This window comes from Ranitomeya imitator, chromosome 3, assembly GCF_032444005.1.
Source record: "Ranitomeya imitator isolate aRanImi1 chromosome 3, aRanImi1.pri, whole genome shotgun sequence".
NCBI lineage: Eukaryota > Metazoa > Chordata > Amphibia > Anura > Dendrobatidae > Ranitomeya > Ranitomeya imitator.
In genome coordinates, this window is record NC_091284.1 from 547,669,417 (window position 1) to 547,693,622 (window position 24,206).

Here is a 24,206-nt window from a genome sequence, read left to right on the forward strand (position 1 = left end):
TAAGCAAAATACTTATTTTTATATTTTCTGATGTTGGTTCCAGGGGTACACGGGCAGCAGTGGTGTGGTCAGTGGAGGCCTAGTGGAAGGAGTGACCGCAGACAGGCATCGAAGGCCTAAAATAATAACACATGGCTGTAGGCAATTTTAAATTGGTTCCAGGGGTACACGGGCAGCAGTGGTGTGGTCAGTGGAGGCCTAGTGGAAGGAGTCACCGCAGACAGGCATCGAAGGCCTAAAATAATAACACATGGCTGTAGGCAATTTTAAATTGGTTACAGGGGTACACGGGCAGCAGTGGTGTGGTCAGTGGAGGCCTAGTGGAAGGAGTGACCGCAGACAGGCAGCGAAGGCCTAAAATAATAACACATGGCTGTAGGCAATTTTAAATTGGTTCCAGGGGTACACGGGCAGCAGTGGTGTGGTCAGTGGAGGCCTAGTGGAAGGAGTGACCGCAGACAGGCATCGAAGGCCTAAAATAATAACACATGGCTGTAGGCAATTTTAAATTGGTTACAGGGGTACACGGGCAGCAGTGGTGTGGTCAGTGGAGGCCTAGTGGAAGGAGTGACCACAGACAGGCATCGAAGGCCTAACATAACAAAAATGTCAATACAATGGTATTGTCAGTGGCAGGCATTGAAGGATGTCAGCGCATAGACTAAACATTGGTGGAGCTGTGAGATAATTTTGCAAGTGGTAGAGCACTGTTTGAGCTGGGGTGGGGGGAAACTGTCTTGTGGCCGGCGGTACAGGCCCAGGGCCCCTCATATTACAACGGTGTGTCTGACGTTGGGTGCGCACCACCACCGCCAGAGACACTTTATTGTACTAGGAGGGACCCAGTGGCAGTGCCGTCGACCAAAAGCGGGCTCACCCACCTCTTCAGACAAACTGCACTCTCACGGGTGCTGTCGCCAAGTGTCGATACCACGGCCCCGTGTGGGGAGTTTGGCCATTTAGTGAGGTGTAAACATGTCGTATGCTGGACAATCAGGTGCAGAAAATTACGAGATTGGAAAAGGCATTCAGAATAGTCCACAGGCAAGACCTTTTCATAGGAAAGCTAGGTGTCAGCCGGGCAAGGTGGGGCAAAAGATTTCGAAATCCAGTTGTGGTTCATTTTAATGAAGGTTAGATCATCTACATTTTGGGTAGCCAGACGAGTCCTTTTTTCTGTTAGTATTGAACCTGCAGCACTGAATACTCTTTCTGATAGGACACTAGCTGCCGGGCAAGCAAGCTCCTGCAATGCATATTCTGCCAATTCTGGCCAGGTGTCTAATTTTGATGCCCAGTAATCAAATGGGAATGACGGTTGAGGGAGAACATCGATAAGGGATGAAAAATAGTTTGTAACCATACTGGACAAATGTTGTCTCCTGTCACTTTGAATTGATGCTGCAGTACCTGTCCTGTCTGCGGTCATAGCAAAATCACTCCACAACCTGGTCAGAAAACCCCTCTGGCCAACGCCACTTCTGATTTCTGCCCCTCTAACTCCTCTGGTCTGCTGGCCCCTGCAGCTCGTGTGAGAACGATCACGGGCGCTGTGTGCAGGGAATGCCAGAAGCAAACGGTCAACAAGAGTTGATTGTTTGGTTGCTAATATTAGTTCCAAGTTCTCATGTGGCATTATATTTTGCAATTTGCCTTTATAGCGAGGATCAAGGAGGCAGGCCAACCAGTAATCGTCATCATTCATCATTTTAGTTATGCGTGTGTCCCTTTTGAGGATACGTAAGGCATAATCCGCCATGTGGGCCAAAGTTCCAGTTCTCAAATCTGCGGTTGTGCTTGGTTGAGGGGCAGTTTCAGGCAAATCCACGTCACTTGTGTCCCTCCAAAAACCAGAACCCGGCCTTGCCGCGCCACCAATTTCCAGTGGCCCCGGAAAAGCTTCCTCATTAAAAATATAATCATCCCCATCATCCTCCTCGTCCTCCTCCTCCTCTTCGCCCGCTACCTCGTCCTGTACACTGCCCTGGCCAGACAATGGCTGACTGTCATCAAGGCTTTCCTCTTCCTCAGCTGCAGACGCCTGATTCTTTATGTGCGTCAAACTTTGCATCAGCAGACGCATTAGGGGGATGCTCATGCTTATTATGGCGTTGTCTGCACTAACCAGCCGTGTGCATTCCTCAAAACACTGAAGGACTTGGCACATGTCTTGAATCTTCGACCACTGCACACCTGACAACTCCATGTCTGCCATCCTACTGCCTGCCCGTGTATGTGTATCCTCCCACAAAAACATAACAGCCCGCCTCTGTTCACACAGTCTCTGAAGCATGTGCAGTGTTGAGTTCCACCTTGTTGCAACGTCTATGATTTGGTCGATGCTGGGGAAGGTTCAAAGAACGCTGATAGGTCTGCATACGGCTGGAGTGTACGGGCGAACGGCGGATTTGTGAGCAAAGTCCACGCACTTTGAGGAGCAGGTCGGATAACCCCGGATAACTTTTCAGGAAGCACTGCACCACCAGGTTTAAGGTGTGAGCCAGGCAAGGAATGTGTTTCAGTTAGGAAAGGGAGATGGCAGCCATGAAATTCCTTCCGTTATCACTCACTACCTTGCCTGCCTCAAGATCTACAGTGCCCAGCCACGACTGCGTTTCTTTCTGCAAGAACTCGGACAGAACTTCCGCGGTGTGTCTGTTGTCGCCCAAACACTTCATAGCCAATACAGCCTGCTGACGTTTGCCAGTAGCTGCCCCATAATGGGAGACCTGGTGTGCAACAGTGGCAGCTGCGGATGGAGTGGTTGTGCGACTGCGGTCTGTGGACGAGCTCTCGCTTCTGCAGGAGGACGAAGAGGAGGAGGAGGGGGTGCGAACGGCTACAGCCAATTGTTTCCTAGACCGTGGGCTAGGCAGAACTGTCCCAAACTTGCTGTCCCCTGTGGACCCTGCATCCACCACATTTACCCAGTGTGCCGTGATGGACACGTAACGTCCCTGGCCATGCCTACTGGTCCATGCATCTGTTGTCAGGTGCACCTTTGTGCTCACAGATTGCCTGAGTGCATGGACGATGCGCTCTTTAACATGCTGGTGAAGGGCTGGGATGGCTTTTCTGGAAAAAAAGTGTCGACTGGGTAGCTCGTAGCGTGGTACAGCGTAGTCCATCAGGGCTTTGAAAGCTTCGCTTTCAACTAACCGGTAGGGCATCATCTCTAACGAGATTAGTCTAGCTATGTGTGCATTCAAACCCTGTGTACGCGGATGCGAGGCTAAGTACTTCCTTTTTCTAACCATAGTCTCATGTAGGGTGAGCTGGACTGGAGAGCTGGAGATCGTGGAACTAGCGGGGGTGCCGGTGGACATGGCAGACTGAGAGACGGTGGGAGATGGTATTGTTGCCACCGGTGCCCTAAATGCAGTGTTTCCTACTACGAAACTGGTGATTCCCTGACCCTGACTGCTTTGGCCTGGCAAAGAAACCTGCACAGATACTGCAGGTGGTGCGGAAAATGGTGGCCCTACACTGCCGGAAGGGATGTTGCGTTGCTGACTAGCTTCATTGGCCGAGGGTGCTACAACCTTAAGGGACGTTTGGTAGTTAGTCCAGGCTTGCAAATGCATGGTGGTTAAATGTCTATGCATGCAACTTGTATTGAGACTTTTCAGATTCTGTCCTCTGCTTAAGGTAGTTGAACATTTTTGACAGATGACTTTGCGCTGATCAATTGGATGTTGTTTAAAAAAATGCCAGACTGCACTCTTTCTAGCATCGGATACCTTTTCAGGCATTGCAGACTGAGCTTTAACCGGATGGCCACACTGTCCTCCAACAGGTTTTGGCTTTGCCACGCGTTTTGGGCAAGATACGGGCCCGGCAGATGGAACCTGTTGCGATGTTGATGCCTGCTGCGGCCCCTCCTCCTCCGCTTCAGAACTGCTGCCACCTGCACCCTGTTCCCCCAATGGCTGCCAATCGGGGTCAAGAACTGGGTCATCTATTACCTCTTCTTGTAGCTCGTGTGCAACTTCGTCTGTGTCACCGTGTCGGTCGGTGGTATAGCGTTCGTGATGGGGCAACATAGTCTCATCAGGGTCTGATTCTTGATCAGCACCCTGCGAGGGCAATGTTGTGGTCTGAGTCAAAGGACCAGCATAGTAGTCTGGCTGTGGCTGTGCATCAGTGCACTCCATGTCAGATTCAACTTGTAATGGGCATGGACTGTTAACTGCTTCACTTTCTAAGCCAGGGACGGTATGTGTAAAGAGCTCCATGGAGTAACCCGTTGTGTCGCCTGCTGCATTCTTCTCTGTTGTTGTTTTTGCTGAAGAGGACAAGGAAGCGACTTGTCCCTGACCGTGAACATCCACTAACGACGCGCTGCTTTGACATTTACCAGTTTCACGAGAGGAGGCAAAAGAGCTAGAGGCTGAGTCAGCAAGATAAGCCAAAACTTGATCTTGCTGCTCCGGCTTTAAAAGCGGTTTTCCTACTCCCAGAAAAGGGAGCGTTCGAGGCCTTGTGTAGCCAGACGACGAACCTGGCTCCACAGCTCCAGACTTAGGTGCAATATTTTTTTTCCCACGACCAGCTGATGCTCCACCACTACCACTACCCTCATTACCAGCTGACAATGAACGCCCCCGGCCACGACCTCTTCCACCATACTTCCTCATTGTTTTAAAAACGTAAACAAACTAACGGTATTTGTTGCTGTCACACAAATTACACGGTGAGCTATAACTTCAGTATGATTTAGCTACCCCTTTACAGGTGAGTGAGACCACAACGAAAATCAGGCACAATATTACACACTCTGTTGTTGGTGGCAACAAATGAGAGAGATGCCACACACGCAGGACTGTCACTGAAGCACAAATGTAAATATTAATCTCCCACTGATTTGATTTTTTTTTTTTTTTAAGGGAGACTTTAGGAAAAAAAAATAATAGAATAAAATGATTTTTTCAGGAAGAATTTAGAAACCAAATAAAATAAAATTATTTTTTCAGGGAGAATTTAGAAAACAAATAAAACAAAAAAAGGCTTTCTATGGCCCACTGAGTGAGAGATGACGCACACAGGAGTCAGGAGTGGCACACAAGCCCAGAGGCCAATATTTATCTCCCACTTTTTTTTTTTTGTTCCAGGGAAAATTTATAAACACAATAAAAAAAATAATAAATAGGCTTTCTATGGCCCACTATCTGAGAGACAGAGAGAGATGGCACGCTTAGGACTGGCACACAAGCCCAAAGGCCAATATTAATCTCCCTTTTTTTTAAGGGAGAATTTATAAAACCAAAAAAAAATAAATAAATAGGCTTTCTATGGCCCACTATTTGTGAGAGAGATGGCACGCTCAGGACTGGCACACAAGCCCAGAGGCCAATATTAATCTCCCACTTTTTTTTTTTTTTCCAGGGAAAATTTATAAACCCATTAAAAAATAAAAAAAATAAATAGGCTTTCTATGGCCCACTATCTGAGAGAGAGAGATGGCACGCTTAGGACTGGCACACAAGCCCAAAGGCCAATATTAATCTCCCTTTTTTTTTAAGGGAGAATTTATAAAACCAAAAAAAAATAAATAAATAGGCTTTCTATGGCCCACTATTTGTGAGAGAGATGGCACGCTCAGGACTGGCACACAAGCCCAGAGGCCAATATTAATCTCCCACTTTTTTTTTTTTTTTCCAGAGAAAATTTATAAACCCATTAAAAAAAATAAAAAATAAATAGGCTTTCTATGGCCCACTATCTGAGAGAGAGAGATGGCACGCTTAGGACTGGCACACAAGCCCAAAGGCCAATATTAATCTCCCACTGATTGATTTATTGATTTTTTCAGGTAGAATTTAGAACCCAAATAAAGCAAAAAAAAAAAAAATGGGCTTTCTATGGCCCACTGAGTGAGTGATGATGCACACAGGAGTCAGGAGTGGCACACAAGCCCTGAGGCCAATATTTTTCTCCCACTGATTGATGTAGTGATTTTTTCAGGTAGATTTTAGAACCAAAATCAAGCAAAAAAATAAATAGGCTTTCTATGGCCCACTGAGTGAGTGATGATGCACATAGGAGTCAAGAGTGGCACACAAGCCCTGAGGCCAATATTTTTCTCCCACTGATTGATGTAGTGATTTTTTCAGGTAGATTTTATAACCCAAATCAAGCAAAAAAATAAATAGGCTTTCTATGGCCCACTGAGTGAGAGATGACACAGACAGGGATGGCACTCTAGCAGAAATGTCAATCTTAATCTCCCACAAAAAAAAAAAAAAAAAAACAGGGAGTGTCCTTCAATTACTATCTCCCTGCAGTAATCTCAGCCAGGTATGGCAGGCAGCAATAAGGAGTGGACTGATGCACAAATTAAATAAAAAGTGTGTACAAACAAAAAAGATAGCTGTGCAGAAAGGAAGGAACAAGAGGATTTGTGCTTTGAAAAAAGCAGTTGGTTTGCACAGCGGCGTACACACAGCAATGCAGCTATCAGGGAGCCTTCTAGGGCAGCCCAATGAGCTACAGCGCTGAGGGGAAAAAAAAAAATGTAGCTTCCACTGTCCCTGCACACCGAAGGTGGTGTTGGGCAGTGGAAATCGCTACAGCACAAGCGGTTTGGTGGTTAATGGACCCTGCCTAACGCTATCCCTGCTTCTGACGAAGCGGCAGCAACCTCTCCCTAAGCTCAGATCAGCAGCAGTAACATGGCGGTCGGCGGGAACGCCCCTTTATAGCCCCTGTGACGCCGCGGACAGCAAGCCAATCACTGCAATGCCCTTCTCTAAGATGGTGGGGACCAGGACCTATGTCATCACGCTGCCCACACTCTGCGTTTACCTTCATTGGCTGAGAAATGGCGCTTTTCGCGTCATTGAAACGCGACTTTGGCGCGAAAGTCGCGTACCGCATGGCCGACCCCGCACAGGGGTCGGATCGGGTTTCATGAAACCCGACTTTGCCAAAAGTCGGCGACTTTTGAAAATGAACGACCCGTTTCGCTCAACCCTACTCACTATCTATTATAAGAACACCCCTCTCCCATGATACAGAATATGGGTAAAGATTATTTTCATGAGACAACGCACAAAGTATATAATGATAATAAATTATGAGCATACTGAATTTTCTTCAACTAAATTACAAAAGACAACAAAATTAGCCCATATAACTAGAGCCCCCTTTATTAGCAAAATGTGACATTATGATAATAAGATGTAATAGAATCACAGAGTAAATCCAATGATGATGATGATGACTATAGCCATATCTCTCACCAAAAGTGCAAGTTCCTCTAATATATTGCCTAGTTAATCGTGCGATGCCAGAAGTATCTACAGCAATGATGAACATAAAAAAACAGGGTTTCAAAAAGCCCTGATAATACAGATGTTCGTAACTAGATTGGACAATCTTCTTTATATTGTTTTTTCTATCAAGAATATGAAACCTACTACTGACCTGCCATTGCATTTCTTTGTTGGTTTTCAGCTGCATAACAACTTTAAAGCAATCTCTACTAATGTTATATATGTACTGAACATCTGAAGATTGAATCACCATGTCTTTATCTTGCCGTATTAAAGTTATATCCTTTGGGGGACCTGAATTATGAATATACAAACATCAATTAGTTGTTTTTTTATACATAGGTTTAGATATATATGAAACATGCATTCAAAGAAGTTTTGAGAGGTAAAAACAATTAAAAAAAGAAAACAATGTAAAAGTAGTTCAAGTAGTTCAAGCAAAATAGCAATCTCCATTTGCATTAACATAAGATAACCCTAAAAATCACTTACAAGTGCCAAAAAATGTATGCACTTACTTTTAGAAATATTCCACCATGCCATTATGGTTCACATGACTGCAGAAGCCACTTACGTGAAGCTTGCCTGAGCTTACGTTAAACGGTTAATCACAATGTGGTCTTAAATTGTGTACCCATATATTTATTAATTTGTGCCAAAATAACTTAGTATCAAATCTGCCCCATTTATCACATATCTCCTGCAAAGAACGCCTCTAAAGACTCTATTTACCCTCCAGTTGCCAACAGAATCATCCTGCTGTAGCTCCAGTGCTCATGGTCGAACATGCGCAGCACAGTCAGCTTGCTTGCTGCCAGCATAGCTCTAGTCTGGGCTGTGCCTAGAATGTAGCTGCTCCAAAAATTGTACTGCATGATGGCGATATACAGTGGGTATGGAAAATATTCAGACACTTTTACATTTTTCACTATTTGTTTCATTTCAGCCACTTGGTAAATTAAAAAAAAAAATTCTCATTAATGTACACTCTGTACCCCATCTTGACTGAAAAAAAAAAAAGAAATGTAGACACGTTTGTAAATTTATAGATATGCCCAATTACATGTAGTGCGCATGCAATATAGACATACAGTACGAGCCAGCACGGCACTTTATGGTGTCCTGCAACAGTAGCTCCGATCTAACTCACCAGGTTCCTGGGGTGTAGTAGATGCACAGGGCTCTGGATGTATGGACAGCTGTCAGGTTTCCTGTCATGCATACTTGGAGCACCCAGCCTTATATAGATCTAAACAGCCCCTCAGTCCCATCACCACATTCCCCCAATTGCTCCAGATTCAAACATAGTAACATAGTTAGTAAGGCCGAAAAAAGACATTTGTCCATCCAGTTCAGCCTATATTCCATCATAATAAATCCCCAGATCTACGTCCTTCTACAGAACCTAATAATTGTATGATACAATATTGTTCTGCTCCAGGAAGACATCCAGGCCTCTCTTGAACCCCTCGACTGAGTTCGCCATCACCACCTCCTCAGGCAAGCAATTCCAGATTCTTACCGCCCTAACAGTAAAGAATCCTCTTCTATGTTGGTGGAAAAACCTTCTCTCCTCCAGACGCAAAGAATGCCCCCTTGTGCCCGTCACCTTCCTTGGTGTAAACAGATCCTCAGCGAGATATTTGTATTGTCCCCTTATATACTTATACATGGTTATTAGATCGCCCCTCAGTCGTCTTTTTTCTAGACTAAATAATCCTAATTTCGCTAATCTATCTGGGTATTGTAGTTCTCCCATCCCCTTTATTAATTTTGTTGCCCTCCTTTGTACTCTCTCTAGTTCCATTATATCCTTCCTGAGCACCGGTGCCCAAAACTGGACACAGTACTCCATGTGCGGTCTAACTAGGGATTTGTACAGAGGCAGTATAATGCTCTCATCATGTGTATCCAGACCTCTCTTAATGCACCCCATGATCCTGTTTGCCTTGGCAGCTGCTGCCTGGCACTGGCTGCTCCAGGTAAGTTTATCATTAACTAGGATCCCCAAGTCCTTCTCCCTGTCAGATTTACCCAGTGGTTTCCCGTTCAGTGTGTAATGGTGATATTGATTCCTTCTTCCCATGTGTATAACCTTACATTTTATCGTTGTTAAACCTCATCTGCCACCTTTCAGCCCAAGTTTCCAACTTATCCAGATCCATCTGTAGCAGAATACTATCTTCTCTTGTATTAACTGCTTTACATAGTTTTGTATCATCTGCAAATATCGATATTTTACTGTGTAAACCTTCTACCAGATCATTAATGAATATGTTGAAGAGAACAGGTCCCAAAACCGACCCCTGCGGTACCCCACTGGTCACAGCGACCCAGTTAGAGACTATAGCATTTATAACCACCCTCTGCTTTCTATCACTAAGCCAGTTACTAACCCATTTACACACATTTTCCCCCAGACCAAGCATTCTCATTTTGTGTACCAACCTCTTGTGCAGCACGGTATCAAACGCTTTGGAAAAATCGAGATATACCACGTCCAATGACTCACCGTGGTCCAGCCTATAGCTTACCTCTTCATAAAAACTGATTAGATTGGTTTGACAGGAGCGATTTCTCATAAACCCATGCTGATATGGAGTTAAACAGTTATTCTCATTGAGATAATCCAGAATAACATCCTTCAGAAACCCTTCAAATATTTTACCAACAATAGAGGTTAGACTTACTGGCCTATAATTTCCAGGTTCATTTTTAGAGCCCTTTTTGAATATTGGCACCACATTTGCTATGCGCCAGTCCTGCGGCGCATAGCAAAGAGAAGCAAAGAGAAGAGACGGTGGAGTCTGGAAATAACCCGCAGAAACCCATATGCATATGCATTGGAGAACCAGTAAAATGAGCATATCAGGGAAAAGGTATATGCAAAACAAAAAGTGCCAATAAATAATTTATTTAAAAAGGGGTATGTACTAATAAAAATTTGAGTTAGATAATTTAATAAAACTGTTAAAACAAACTTTAATAATAAAAACAAAGCGGGAAATGTCTGCTAAATACAAAAAATATATGTATAAAAAAGACAAAAATATATGTATCTAACCTCTAAGGGCAAAATTAATAACGCCAAAGAGCTCCCTACTGGATTGGAGAATCTACAGAACATATAGGCCCTTCAAGGTGATAAAATGGATATAAATATATCCATGCTTACAGATACCATGGGTACATCCACTCCAAAAAGGTCCATAAACACAAATATAGGGGGATTACTTAGAACTATCATCGTGCGTGAAACGGCCGTCGTCCGGTTCACTCCCTGCACCCTCTCAATTTACCTGCAGCCCGAAAGGCATGTCCTTACTCCGATATATGGAAGAATAAAGGATTTTTAATGCATCACTTGGTGAGTTCCACCTATTCTTTTTTCTTTGGATGTTCAATACCAATTACTTTTTGGTAGAGCACCACAGCGCGATTGTATTCCACCGTTCGTCCGAATGCCATGAGAGACTTTGATTGTTTCAGTAAATTGCTCACTTGAAGGCCATCTAAAACCACCTATCCTGGTGCCGTCATACTTTCTTCTTTTTACATGGACTACATTCATTAGTATGAAAAAGTATTTAAGGAATCTAGCTATAAAGAAATACTTTTTCAAAAAGGAGAAACTTTCAACAAATAAGCTCGACCAAGAACCTGGTAATTATGCTCATACTTCATTGGCCAGACCATCTACTTTTAATCCAGTTCAGGAGCAATCCGAGGTGTTTGTCACTTTTGACAGACTAGTTACTGAGGGTATTAGAAAAATACAGAAGAGACAAACTAGGTACACTCCATATAACTTAAATCAACAAGAAAGGAAAGCTATTAAAGACATACAACAAAATAACAATATCTTAGTCCGCCCGGCAGACAAAGGAGGAGGTATTGTGGTAAAGGACCACACTATATACCGTGAAGAATCCACTTGACTCCTCAGTGATGGGATCACATATAAAAAAAAACTTAAAAGTGATCCCACGCAAGGCTATGTTAGAAAACTAAATGCTTTGTGCCTCAAAGGCAAAGCGTTAGGAATTTTAAACAAAAAAGAGTATGATTTTGTAGTAAATAAAGACCCCAGTTTGGCCATTTTTTACCATATTCGCAACATGCACAAAAATATGGCATGCCCCCCAGGGAGGCCCATTATCTCTGGTATAAATAGCTTCACGGCTAATCTATCAAGTTATGTGGACATGCATTTACAAAAACGCATGCCACTTATACCAGCGTGCCTAAAAGATACAGGCCACATCCTACAAGTTTTAGAAAAATTGAAATGGGAACCCAGTTATATTTTAGGTACTTTAGACATAAAGTCCCTATATACGGTGATAGATCAAAGGATGGCTTGCCAGATTGCAGGCCAATTTCTCCATGCATCAGGAATCTATACAGAGACCCAGGTCACATTTGTTGAAGAATGCATTAATTTTATTTTGCACTACAACTATTTCATGTATGAAGGGGAGTTTTATTTACAAACATGGGGCACTGCTATGGGGACATTTTTCGCCCCTAGCTACGCTAACCTGTTTGTACCAAGTGGGAGGGTTCTCATTTCTATGTATCTAGGAATCTACGCACAGGTCTAGTCCTATGGCGTTGATTCATTGATGATATTTTTTTCATCTGGGACTGACCAAAGCACGACCTAGACCTATTTGTCGCCAGTCTAAATAAGAATAATTTTGGTTTAGAATTTACGCCAACGATTAGCACCACAAGCGTCAACTTTCTGGACCTCAATGTCTATATTGAAGGAAGTAACCTTCTTACCAAATGTTATCAAAAGGAAGTGGATTCTAACAGCTTTATTCATATATCCAGCTGTCACTTGCCTGTATGGCTCACGAATATCCCTAGAGGTCAATATATGAATGTAAGACGAAATTGCATTACCCCGGATGATTACAATAAGGAGGCTGGGGTTTTGAAGCAACAATTCCTGGATAAAGGATACCCTAGTACATTATTAGAACAAGCAAAGTATGAGGTGGGAGCTACCCCAAGAGAGCTCCTAATACATAAAATAAAAAGCACTAACCCAACCAATAGTAGTATCCAGGATCAGATTCAGCAACTGCCATTTATTACACAATTTCATGCTGGCCATAATAAATTCAGGTCCATTATACTAAAACATTGTGCCACTTTGCAGAGAGACAAGATCATTGGAGAGTACTTACCATCTGTCCCCAGGTTTATATACAGAAAGGCCTGACCCTTGGGCAGTTTGGTGGCTCCAACAATTAAAACTCATAAGCAAAAGTTGGCACACTTAATGAATCGGTGGCTGGATTCACACCATGCGGCACTTGCTATTGTTGCATAAACACATCTTCAAATAGATCCTGTCAATCTACATTTACTAGTAGAGGAGCTGCGGAGACACCATCACGTGTTTCTCAACGCAGGCAGTGAATAGCCAGGCCTTTCACTGGGAAGGAACAACCAAGGGAAGGGCAGCATCCAATAAAGGAAAACATCCAATAAAGGAAAACCACCTATGCCAAGCATGGTATCCATCCACAGACAGCTGTTTCGGGGTTTTTGCCCCTCATCAGTGTGGAGTAGGAAACTGGCTATCAGGAGCAGTGCCTAGTAGAAAGTCTATAAAGGCACGGATGATTGACCTCGTGGAGATCAAAACACCCAACACCGCGGAGACACCATCACGTGTTTCTCAACGCAGTGATCCAGAACACTGCCCCAAACAGCTGTCTGTGGATGGATACCATGCTTGGCATAGGTGGTTTTCCTTTATTGGATGTTTTCCTTTATTGGATGCTGCCCTTCCCTTGGTTGTTCCTTCCCGGTGAAAGGCCTGGCTATTCACTGCCTGCGTTGAGAAACACGTGATGGTGTCTCCGCAGCTCCTCTACTTGCATTTGTATATTTGGGGGCAGTGTTCTGGATCACTGCGTTGAGAAACACGTGATGGTGTCTCCGCGGTGTTGGATGTTTTAGTCTCCACGAGGTCAATCATCCGTGCCTTTATAGACTTTCTACTAGGCACTGCTCCTGATAGCCAGTTTCCTACTCCACACTGATGAGGGGCAAAAACCCCGAAACAGCTGTCTGTGGATGGATACCATGCTTGGCATAGGTGGTTTTCCTTTATTGGATGTTTTCCTTTATTGGATGCTGCCCTTCCTTTGGTTGTTCCTTCCCGGTGAAAGGCCTGGCTATTCACTGCCTGCGTTGAGAAACACGTGATGGTGTCTCCGCAGCTCCTCTACTTGCATTTGCATATTTGGGGGCAGTGTTCTGGATCACTGCGTTGAGAAACACGTGATGGTGTCTCCGCGGTGTTGGATGTTTTGGTCTCCACGAGGTCAATCATCCGTGCCTTTATAGACAATCTACATTTACTGACTCTGAGGGTACATTTACATTCAGTATCAAGGAAAGCATCACTTGCTATACTACCAAAGTTATTTATCTAATTGAGTGTCCATGTAAAAAGTTGTAAGTAGGCCGAACCAAAAGGCGACTTATGGTACGCATTAAGGAACACCTTTTAAACATCAAAAAAGGATATGTGGGCCTCTCACAGCATTTTTTTGAGAGACACAATAAGTGCACAATAGGTGTTCGTTTTTTGGGAATCCAAAAAATCCAACAAAATTTCAGAGAGGGCAACCTCATAGAAGCTATGTTAGTGCTGAATCCGAATGGATATTTTCTTTAAATTGTCTGGCCCCAAAGGGTCTGAATTATGGACTGGAACTATTTCCCTTCTAATGTAACAATGATGACCAAGATTGTGGAAGTTTTTTTTCCCTCCTATTGAATTTCCCCTTATTAGATATAAGACATGGAATTACCCATGGTATCTGTAAGCATTGATATATTTAAATCCATTTTATCGCCTTGAAGGGCCTATATGTTCTGTAGATTCTCCAATCCAGTATGGAGTTCTTTAGAGTTATTAATTTTGCCCTTAGAGGTTAGATACATATATTTTTGTCTTTTTTATACATATATTTTTTGTATTTAGCGGACATTTCCCGCTTTGTTTTTATTATTAAAGTTTGTTTTAACAGTTTTATTAAATTATCTAGCTCATATACGAATTTTATTAGTACATGCCCCTTTTTAAATAAATTTATTGGCACTTTTTGTTTTGCATATTCCTTTTCCCTGATATGCTCTTTATGCTTGTTTTCCAATCTATATGCATATTGGTTTCTGCGGGTTATTTCCAGACTCCACATTCTCTTTGAATCTGGACCAATTGGGGGAATGTGGTGATGGGACTGAGGGGCTGTTTAGATCTATATAAGTACAATAATCACTAAAAATGTCTTAAACTGTAGAGAACATTGGTACTTCCATAATCATATACAACCAAAGCAGCAGCAATTAAGTCGCTGACTCAATGAAGCCCACCAATCAAGAAATAATTTAAAATATAAAATTTATTAATATTGTATAAAAGATCCAAAAATACCACTTCAATATTTAACATGAAAAAATACCCCAAATCAGAGGGGAACATCCAATAAGAACCTTACACATATAGATCAAATAATCCACTATGCATGGGAAAAGGAAAGTAAAAGTTAAAACTAACGATACTTAACCAGTATATTCAACAATGTTAAATATATAGCAATAATCACAACTAAAGCACATGTATCAAAAGAAGGCATAAAAGGTGCCAAACAGCATCCCAATAACCATAGAACGAATCCGTACTAGTGTGAGAGCTAAAATCATCCCATAGTCAAAGCTCGTCCATACAGGTGCATAATAATAAGCCCAAGATATTACCTTACCCAAAATCACTGAATCAATAAAAGGACAGTGAACAAAAGGTTTAAAGGATGTTCTCCTCCGGTGCCCTGACGCGCGTTTCACCCTCTGCTTCTTTCAGGGGCGTGAGAAGCAGTACTGAGCAAAAGGCCTGAATACTTATGACCATGTGATAATTCAGTTTTTCCTTTTTAATAAATTCGCAAAAATTTCTACATTTCTGTTTTTTTTTCAGTCAAGATGGGGTTGAGAGTGTACATCAATGAGAAAACAATGAACTTTTTTGAATTTACCAAATGGCTGCAATGAAAAAAAAGTGAAAAATTTAAAGGGGCATGAATACTTTCCGTACCCACTGTAGGTACTGCAGTATGGTGCTTTATATAATGGGAATGATGGAGTAATATACTCCAGGATGGGGCTTTATATAGGTGCTGAAATGAGTGACATACTACAGGGTGGGACAGTGTATAAGAGGTTCAAAGAAGTAATATACTGCAGGATGGACCTCTCTATATGGGCCTTAGAAAAGATATACTGTATACTATAGGATGGGGGGTGAATATAGGAGCTGAAAGGAGTGATATACTGCAGGATAAGGCCTCCTTCACACGTCCAATTTTTATGTCTGTATGAGGTTCGTTTTTTTAAGTACCACAAGCACGAACATAAGCACACCCATAATATTCAATGGTGGTGGGCACATGTCAGGTTTCTCACACGGACCATGGGTCTGTGTAGAAAACCTGCAAACATGTCAATTGTTTTGCGCATCACGGACAAAATACATGCTGCACACTGATGACACATGGATGACATTCGTGTGTCATCAGTGTGACATGTACTGGTGTCTGGAAACAAGCAGTACAGCTCGCGCTGTTCCCTGGTGCTGGCCGGCTGCTGGAAGCAGCTATCATCATTGTCTTCTGCTCACGCTAAGATGAGCATGACCAGGAGACATTGATGGGAGTTGGATTCAGCAGCAGATGTCTCCCTCCTGTGTTAAATAAGGAATTATATTAAAAAAAATGACATGGCTCCCGTGCAATTTTCATAACCAGCAGAGGAAAGCCAATGGCTGGGAGCTGCTGTTAATAATCCAGGACAAGGGCAATACCCCGTAACATTCCCAGGCTATTAATAACAGCTTGCAGCTGTTTGCTTAGTCTTTCCTGGTGAATTTACAGGGGACATGTCATGATCCATTTTTGGATTCATGGCAGCTCTAGTTTCACTATGAGTTAAATGTAGCTTTTTTCCTTTCAGGACCAGCAGGGGTTAATATCAGTTTCCTTCGCTGGCAATCTGTTGTATCAACAGAGTTGCTAGATCAGCTGATGTGGGTGGTGACCACTCCCACCATCCTTTAAATGGTCACCTGAAGCATCAGCTGACTGCTGGTGATATAGCAATCTACAGCGACCAAGCCTAGAGTTTGGAGCTTGCTGGCTGCTGTGGTGTATCAGCTGGTTTTGTGAGTTCATAATCCTAGTGCCTTTATTCTGCTGTGTGGTGCTTTACAGCAGAGGAAGTTAAGTTGTGTTATTACCTCATCAATCTCACGTTTGTCACTGTCCCCTGTGTCCTACTGTCTGCAGTGGTGAGGCTAACTCCGCTTGCCAGCCAGTGCAATGAGGTTCCTAATGGTGATGGGGGGAAGGACCCACTTAGGGCAATAGGGAAGTGCAGGGTGAAGCTCAGGTTTGAGCAGCAGGTGACCATTCCTCATTTTGCTATCAGTAGGGCCTTCCTCACCCCTTTACCATCCCATTGTGTGTGCCATGCCTTTCACTGACCAACCCCCTGTGGAGTCATTACATATTTCATGACAGGACTCTAGAAAAAAATTACCTAGGCCCCCCTATAAATTCAAACTAGCAAAGGCTAAAGAGACAGGTGTGGATTGATATTAATAGCCTAGACTACGAACATCAGCCCTCATAAGATGTGGCAAATCTGGCACTTAGCTTCGCTCTTTCCACTTGCCCTGTGGTGGTGGCAAGTTGGGTAATATTTGTGAGATTGATGCCACCTTTATATTGTCACGTGACATCAAGCCAACTGGTTAGTAATGGAGAGGCGTCTATACGACGTCTATCCATTACTAACCCATAGTAGTATTGAAAAAAGACAAAGCCAGAATAAAGTCCTTTATTTGAAATAAAAATCAAAGTTATACTTACCTTACGCCCATTTCATTGAAGCCCTTGTCTCCTGTAAAAACAAACAAAAATAAAGACAACCATATCCCTCACCTGTCCAAAGTAATGATTAGCAATACCCACGCCATAATCCATGTCTGCAATATGTGGTTTACAACCTGGATGGTAGCATGATGTGACCATTCAGGCTGAAAACCATGAGAGAATGAGATGTTGCAATGCTGTGAGCGCAGAATCAGATATATAGAAAATTATGAACCATTTCAAAAATATCAATTAATTTTGCAACAAAACTTTAAAGGTCTTTGCTAAAATGCTGAAGATGAAGAGGAATTTAACTTTCCAGCATGACAACAACCCTACGCACACTATGACGACGGTGGGTGCTGACCCACAGTGCCACTGGACAGGCTTACCCTAGAAGGGCATGACTAAGTTACTATATGGTCTGTTAGGCATCGAGTTCCCACCGCTGCACAGGGGGAATCTCGAGCAACCTCTGCTGCGGTCTCCCATTCTTCTCCAGCCGCAGTGGAACCTGCCCAGCAGAGACGTCGGTCCCAGCATCTGGCTCAGGCAGAAACTCTGCGCTTGTTTACTGCTGGTCTTCCAGGCTCAGCCTTTGTAACCAGCACTGTTTTGCGGTGAGCAGATGCTCCTGGGACTAAGTCCTGCTTTTCCTCTACTGAGCAAGCCCAAGGGACGTCCTCTCATTGGAGGTCGGGGGTCACATGCTCAGGTCCTGAAGCAGTTCCTATTGGACCACTAGGAAGGTCCTGGAGAGCTTCCTCTATAAAAGGGTTGCATGGCCGCACGGACATGCGTTAGTATCAATTTATTATAAATGCGGAGGACACGAGAGCAAATAGGTGTATTAAAAGTAGAAAATTTATTAACACATTGTAAATATTATAATAGACAAAAAACACATACTATATGCAGGAACAACACATAAGAGCACCAAGGACTCCACACTGAATGCTAAGCTGGGTAGCTGCCATATCCAAAGTAAACAGTACACCTGCTATAAGCAAGTCCCATTAGGGCAGCCTACCCGCACCCATATGCCTCACAGTAACCCATAATCTAGTGTTTAGTAATCCTGAGGTTATAAGGGTGCTCACCTATAGGCACACGATGGGGAGTCCAGAACCGGGTGTGTGTTGTTCCTGCATATAGTATGTGTTTTTTGTCTATTATAATATTTACAGTGTGTTAATAAATTTTCTACTTTTAATACACCTATTTGCTCTCGTGTCCTCCGCATTTATAATTAATATTTTTTGAGCGGGTTTGTTTTGTGTGCTGAGGTGGCTTGTATTTTTTACACTGGAAAAAGATCAGGGGGATCTATTATGAATTAATACGGAGTTCTCAGAAAAATAACGTAAGTAAATCCAGATAGATAAATCTGAGTACTCAAAGGTAGTCCAAGCAAAATTATATTTAATTAAGTCACAACCGAACATACAAAATGCCAACGTTTCGGCTCATAAGGCCTTTATCAGGGCAAATTATCTGTATGTAGGTGGGACGAAACAGGAGAGGAGGATCGCAGCGGAACGGGCACACCGCAATGGAGGAAGGTCAGTCAATTCACTTCCGGACTTTGGCTTCTGAGCTGGAGTGGCCAGATAAAGTTCTTATCCCCGTATTTTAGAAGGGACTGGTGTTGTGAATTCTGCTTTTGGGTTCCCTCCAGTGGTTGTAGGTGGGAATGCAGTTGTCCCTGAGTCGCAGTCCTGGCCAGGTGTATCTGCTGATTGCAGTTCTGACTGGGATATTTAGGTGTGCAGGATTCATTAGTCCTTGCCAGTTGTCCATGGTTCTGTGAGGTTTTGGATCTTTGTCTGGTTCCTCCAGCCTTGCTGCCATTTCAGCAAAGATAAGTGTCTGGTTTTTGTTTCTGTGGCACACATGCTGTGTGCTTAATAATTCTGTGCTATTCATTTGTTTTCTCTTGTCCAGCTTAGATTGAGTCAGTGTTTTTCTCTGTCTTGCTGGATTCTCTGGAGTTGCAGATATACGCTCCACATCTTTAGTTAGATTGTAGAGTTTTTTGTATTTTCTGCTGTGGATATTTTTGGAAGGGTTTTAATACTGACCGATTAGTATTCTATCCTATCCTTTCCTATTTTAGCTAGAGTGGCCTCTTTTGCTAAATCCTGTTTCCTGCCTGTATGTGTCTTTTCCTCTACTACTCACAGTCAATATTTGTGGGGGGCTGCCTATCCTTTGGGGTTCTGCTCTGAGGCAAGGTAGTTTTCCTATTTTCATCTATAGGGGTATTTAGTCCTCCGGCTGTGTCGAGGTGTCTAGGATTTGTTAGGCACACCCCACGGCTACTTCTAGTTGCGGTGATAAGTTTAGGTTTTGTGGTCAGTATAGTTTCCACCAACTCCAGAGAAAGTTACATTCGGCTCCAAGGTCACCGGATCATAACAGTACAACTGGCCAATAATGAGTTAAATGCATCTCAGAAGAAAGGAAGAAAGGTGTTGAGCCATTTTTTTGTCTCTTCTCTTCCCTCTTTTTTTCTCTGGGTGGCTGAGGAGTCTTGTGCTAGCATGGATATTCAGGAATTAGCTTCTCGTGTAGACCAGCTTGCTGCTAGGGTACAGGGTATTTCTGATTATATTGTTCAGACTCCTGTTTTAGAGCCGAAGATTCCTACTCCTGATTTGTTTTTTGGTGACAGGTCAAAATTTTTGAGTTTTAAAAACAACTGTAAACTGTTTTTTGCTCTGAGACCTCGATCCTCTGGTGATTCCATTCAGCAGGTTAAAATCGTCATCTCCCTGCTTCGTGGCAATCCACAGGATTGGGCATTTTCCCTGGAATCTGGGAATCCGGCTTTGCTTAATGTAGACTCTTTTTTCAGGCTTTTGGATTATTATATGATGAACCTAATTCTCTGGATCAAGCGGAGAAGACCTTGTTGGCCCTGTCTCAGGGTCAAGAGGCGGCAGAATTGTATTGTCAGAAATTTAGAAAATGGTCTGTGTTGACTAAATGGAATGATGATGCTTTGGCGGCAATTTTCAGAAAGGGTCTTTCTGAATCCGTTAAAGATGTTATGGTGGGGTTTCCTGTTATGACCTGGTGGTTAGGAGCACCCGAAAAGACCTGATGGTTAAACCAACAAAGGACAAGCTCTGGGAAGTGGGAGCTCTGCTGACCGCAACCCCTAATCCTATCACACACACTAGAAATAGCCGTGGAGCGTTCCTGACTCTCCCTAGACGCCTCTTCACAGCCTAAGAGCTAACTAGCCCTAGAGATAGAAAATAAAGCCTACCTTGCCTCAGAGAAATTACCCAAAGGAAAAAGGAAGCCCCCCACATATATTGACTGTGAGTTAAGATGAAAGTCACAAACACAGAAATGAAACAGGTTTCAGCAAAGGGAGGCCAGACTTACTAAACAGACTGAGGATAGGAAAGGTATCTTTGCGGTCAGTACAAAAAATTACAAAAAGACCACGCAGAGTGTGCAAAAAGACCTCCGCACCGACTCACGGTGCGGAGATGCCACTCTGCATCTCAGAGCTTCCAGCTAGCAAAGCAAAATCATGATAGCAAGCTGGACAAGAAAAGAAAGAACAAATAATAAACTAGCAGGGACTTAGCTTCTGCTGGAGTAGACAGGACACCCGACAGATCCAAGAGCGAACTGAACCAGTACAAGAACATTGACAGCTGGCATGGAGTAACGATCTGAGTGGAGTTAAATAGAGCAGCCAGCCAAAGACTAAACTACGTCACCTGTGGAAGGAACCTCAGAAGCAGCAGCTCCACTCACAGCCACCAGAGGGAGTCCATGGACAGAACTCGCCGAAGTACCACTCATGACCACAGGAGGGAGTTCGATAACAGAATTCATAACAGTTTCCCACGCCTTTTGGTCTGAGTGATTCTATGTCTCTGGCCATTCAGATTGACCGGCGCTTGCGGGAGCGCAGAACTGTGCGCGCTGTGGCGTTGTCCTCAGAGCAGATTCGTGAGCCAATGCAGTGTGATAGGATTCTGTCTAGAACGGAACGACAAGGTTTCAGATGTCAGAATAGGTTGTGTTATTATTGTGGCGATGCTTCTCATGTCATTTCAGTCTGCCCTAAGCGGACAAAGAGGATCGCTAGTTCATTTACCATCAGTACTGTACAACCTAAATTTCTGTTATCTGTGTCCTTGATCTGCTCATTGTCATCATTTTCTATCTTGGCGTTTGTGGATTCAGGTGCCGCCTTGAACTTAATGGACTTTGAATTTGCCAGTCGTTGTGTTTTTTCCTTGCAGCCTTTGCAGAACCCTATTCCTTTAAAAGGGGCGTTGATGCTACACCTTTGGCTAAAAATAAGCCCCAGTTTTGGACACAGGTGACCATGCGCATGGTGCCAGCCCATCAGGAAGATTGTCGATTTCTGGTGTTGCATAATTTGCATGATGCTATCATGCTGGGTTTTCCGTGGTTGCAGGTACATAATCCTGTGTTGGACTGGAAGTCTATGTCTGTGACTAGTTGGGGTTGTCAGGGGATTCATAATGATGTTCCTTTGATGTCAATCTCCTCTTCTTCCTCTTCTGAAATTCCTAAGTTTTTGTCTGATTTTCAGGATGTATTCGATGAGCCCAAGTTCAGTTCCCTTCCACCGCACAGGGACTGTGATTGTGCTATTGACTTGATTCCAGGCTGTAAGTTTCCTAAAGGCCGACTTTTCAACCTGTCTGTGCCTGAACATACCGCCATGCGGAATTATATTAAGGAGTCTTTGGCGAAAGGGCATATTCGGCCATCTTCTTCACCGTTGGGAGCGGGATTTTTTTTTGTTGCTAAGAAGGATGGCTCCATGAGACCCTGTATTGATTATCGCCTCTTGAATAAGATCACGGTCAAGTTTCAATACCCTTTACCTTTGCTTTCTGATTTGTTTGCTAGGATTAAGGGGGCTAGTTGGTTTACTAAGATTGACCTTCGGGGGCATATAATCTTGTTCGTATTAAGCAGGGTGATGAATGGAAAACTGCGTTTAATACGCCCGAAGGTCATTTTGAATATCTTGTGATGCCATTCGGGCTCACTAATGCTCCATCTGTTTTTCAGTCCTTCATGCATGATATCTTCTGGACTTATCTTGATACATTCTTGATTGTATATTTGGACGATATTTTGATTTTTTCCGATCATTGGGAGTCTCATGTGCAACAGGTCAGGATGGTGTTTCAGATCCTTCGTGACAATGCTTTGTTTGTGAAGGGGTCTAAGTGTCTCTTTGGGGTGCAGAAGGTTTCTTTTTTGGGCTTCATTTTTTCTCCCTCAACTATGGAGATGGATCCGGCTAAGGTTCAGGCCATTCATGATTGGATTCAACCCTCATCCGTGAAGAGCCTTCAGAAATTTTTGGGTTTTGCTAATTTTTATCGCCGTTTCATTGCTAATTTCTCTAGCATGGTTAAACCCTTGACCAACTTGACGAAGAAAGGCGCTGATGTGGCGAATTGGTCCTCTGCGGCTGTCTCTGCCTTTCAGGAGCTTAAACGCTGATTTACTTCTGCTCCGGTGTTGCGCCAACTGGATGTTTCTCTTCCGTTTCAGGTTGAGATTGACGCTTCTGAGATTGGGGCAGGGGCCGTTTTGTCTCAGAGGGATCCTGTTGGTTCCTTGATGAAACCGTGTGCCTTCTTTTCTCGTAAGTTTTCGCCTGCTGAATGCAATTATGATGTCGGCAATCGGGAGTTGTTGGCTATGAAGTGGGCGTTTGAGGAGTGGCGACATTGGCTTGAGGGAGCTAAGCACCGTATTGTGGTCTTGACCGATCATAAGAATCTGATTTACCTCGAGTCTGCCAAACGGCTGAATCCTAGACAGGCTCGATGGTCCTTGTTTTTTTCCTGTTTAATTTCGTAGTTTCGTATCTTCCGGGTTCTAAGAATATTAAGGCTGATGCCCTCTCTAAGAGTTTTTTGCCTGATTCTCCTGAGGTCCTTGAACCGGTCGGCATTCTGAAAGAAGGGGTGGTCCTTTCTGCCATTTCCCCTGATTTACGACGGGTTCTTCAGGAATTTCAGGCTGACAGACCTGATTGCTGTCCTGTAGGGAAACTGTTTGTTCCTGACAGATGGACTAGTAGAGTGATTTCTGAGGTTCACTGTTCTGTGTTGGTTGGTATTTTTGGTACCAGAGATTTGGTTGGTAGGTCCTTTTGGTGGCCTTCTTTGTCACGTGATGTGCGTTCTTTTGTGCAGTCCTGTGGGACTTGTGCGCGGGCCAAGCCTTCTTGTTCCCGTGCTAGTGTGTTTCTTGTGCCATTGCCAGTCCCTGAGAGGCCCTGGACGCATATTTCTATGGATTTTATTTCCGATCTTCCGGTTTCCCAGAAGATGTCTGTTATCTGGGTTGTTTGTGACCGGTTCTCTAAGATGGTTCATTTGGTGCCTTTGCCTAAATTGCCTTCCTCTTCAGATTTGGTTCCGTTGTTTTTTCAGCATGTGGTTCATTTGCATGGTATTCCGGAGAATATTGTGTCCGACAGAGGTTCCCAGTTTGTTTCTAGGTTTTGGCGGGCCTTTTGTGCTAGGCTGGGCATTGATTTGTCTTTTTCCTCTGCATTTCATCCTCAGACAAATGGCCAGATCGAGCGAACTAATCAGACTTTGGAGACTTATTTGAGATGCTTTGTGTCTGCTGATCAGGATGATTGGGTGGCCTTCTTGCCATTGGCCGAGTTTGCCCTTAATAATCGGGCTAGTTCGGCTACTTTGGTTTCGCCTTTCTTTTGTAATTTTGGTTTTCATCCTCGTTTTTCTTCTGGGCAGGTTGAGCCTTCTGACTGTCCTGGTGTGGATTCTGTGGTTGACAGGTTGCAGCAGATTTGGGCTCATGTGGTGGACAATTTGGTGTTGTCTCAGGAGGAGGCTCAACGTTTTGCTAACCATCGTCGGTGTGTTGGTTCCCGACTTCGGGTTGGGGATCTGGTCTGGTTGTCTTCCCGTCATGTTCCTAT

General features: G+C 43.6%; 1 protein-coding gene across 2 annotated transcripts in view; it reads right to left on the reverse strand.

The window, feature by feature from the left end:
* Positions 1–24,206, reverse strand: part of LOC138672203 (cytokine receptor-like factor 2) — a 148,098-nt gene that overhangs the window by 116,881 nt on the left and 7,011 nt on the right. For both annotated transcript variants that reach the window (XM_069760203.1, XM_069760204.1), the window contains exon 2: positions 7,426–7,568. In XM_069760203.1, coding sequence (XP_069616304.1) covers positions 7,426–7,568 — 143 coding nt within the window. The remainder of the gene's footprint in view (positions 1–7,425; positions 7,569–24,206) is intronic.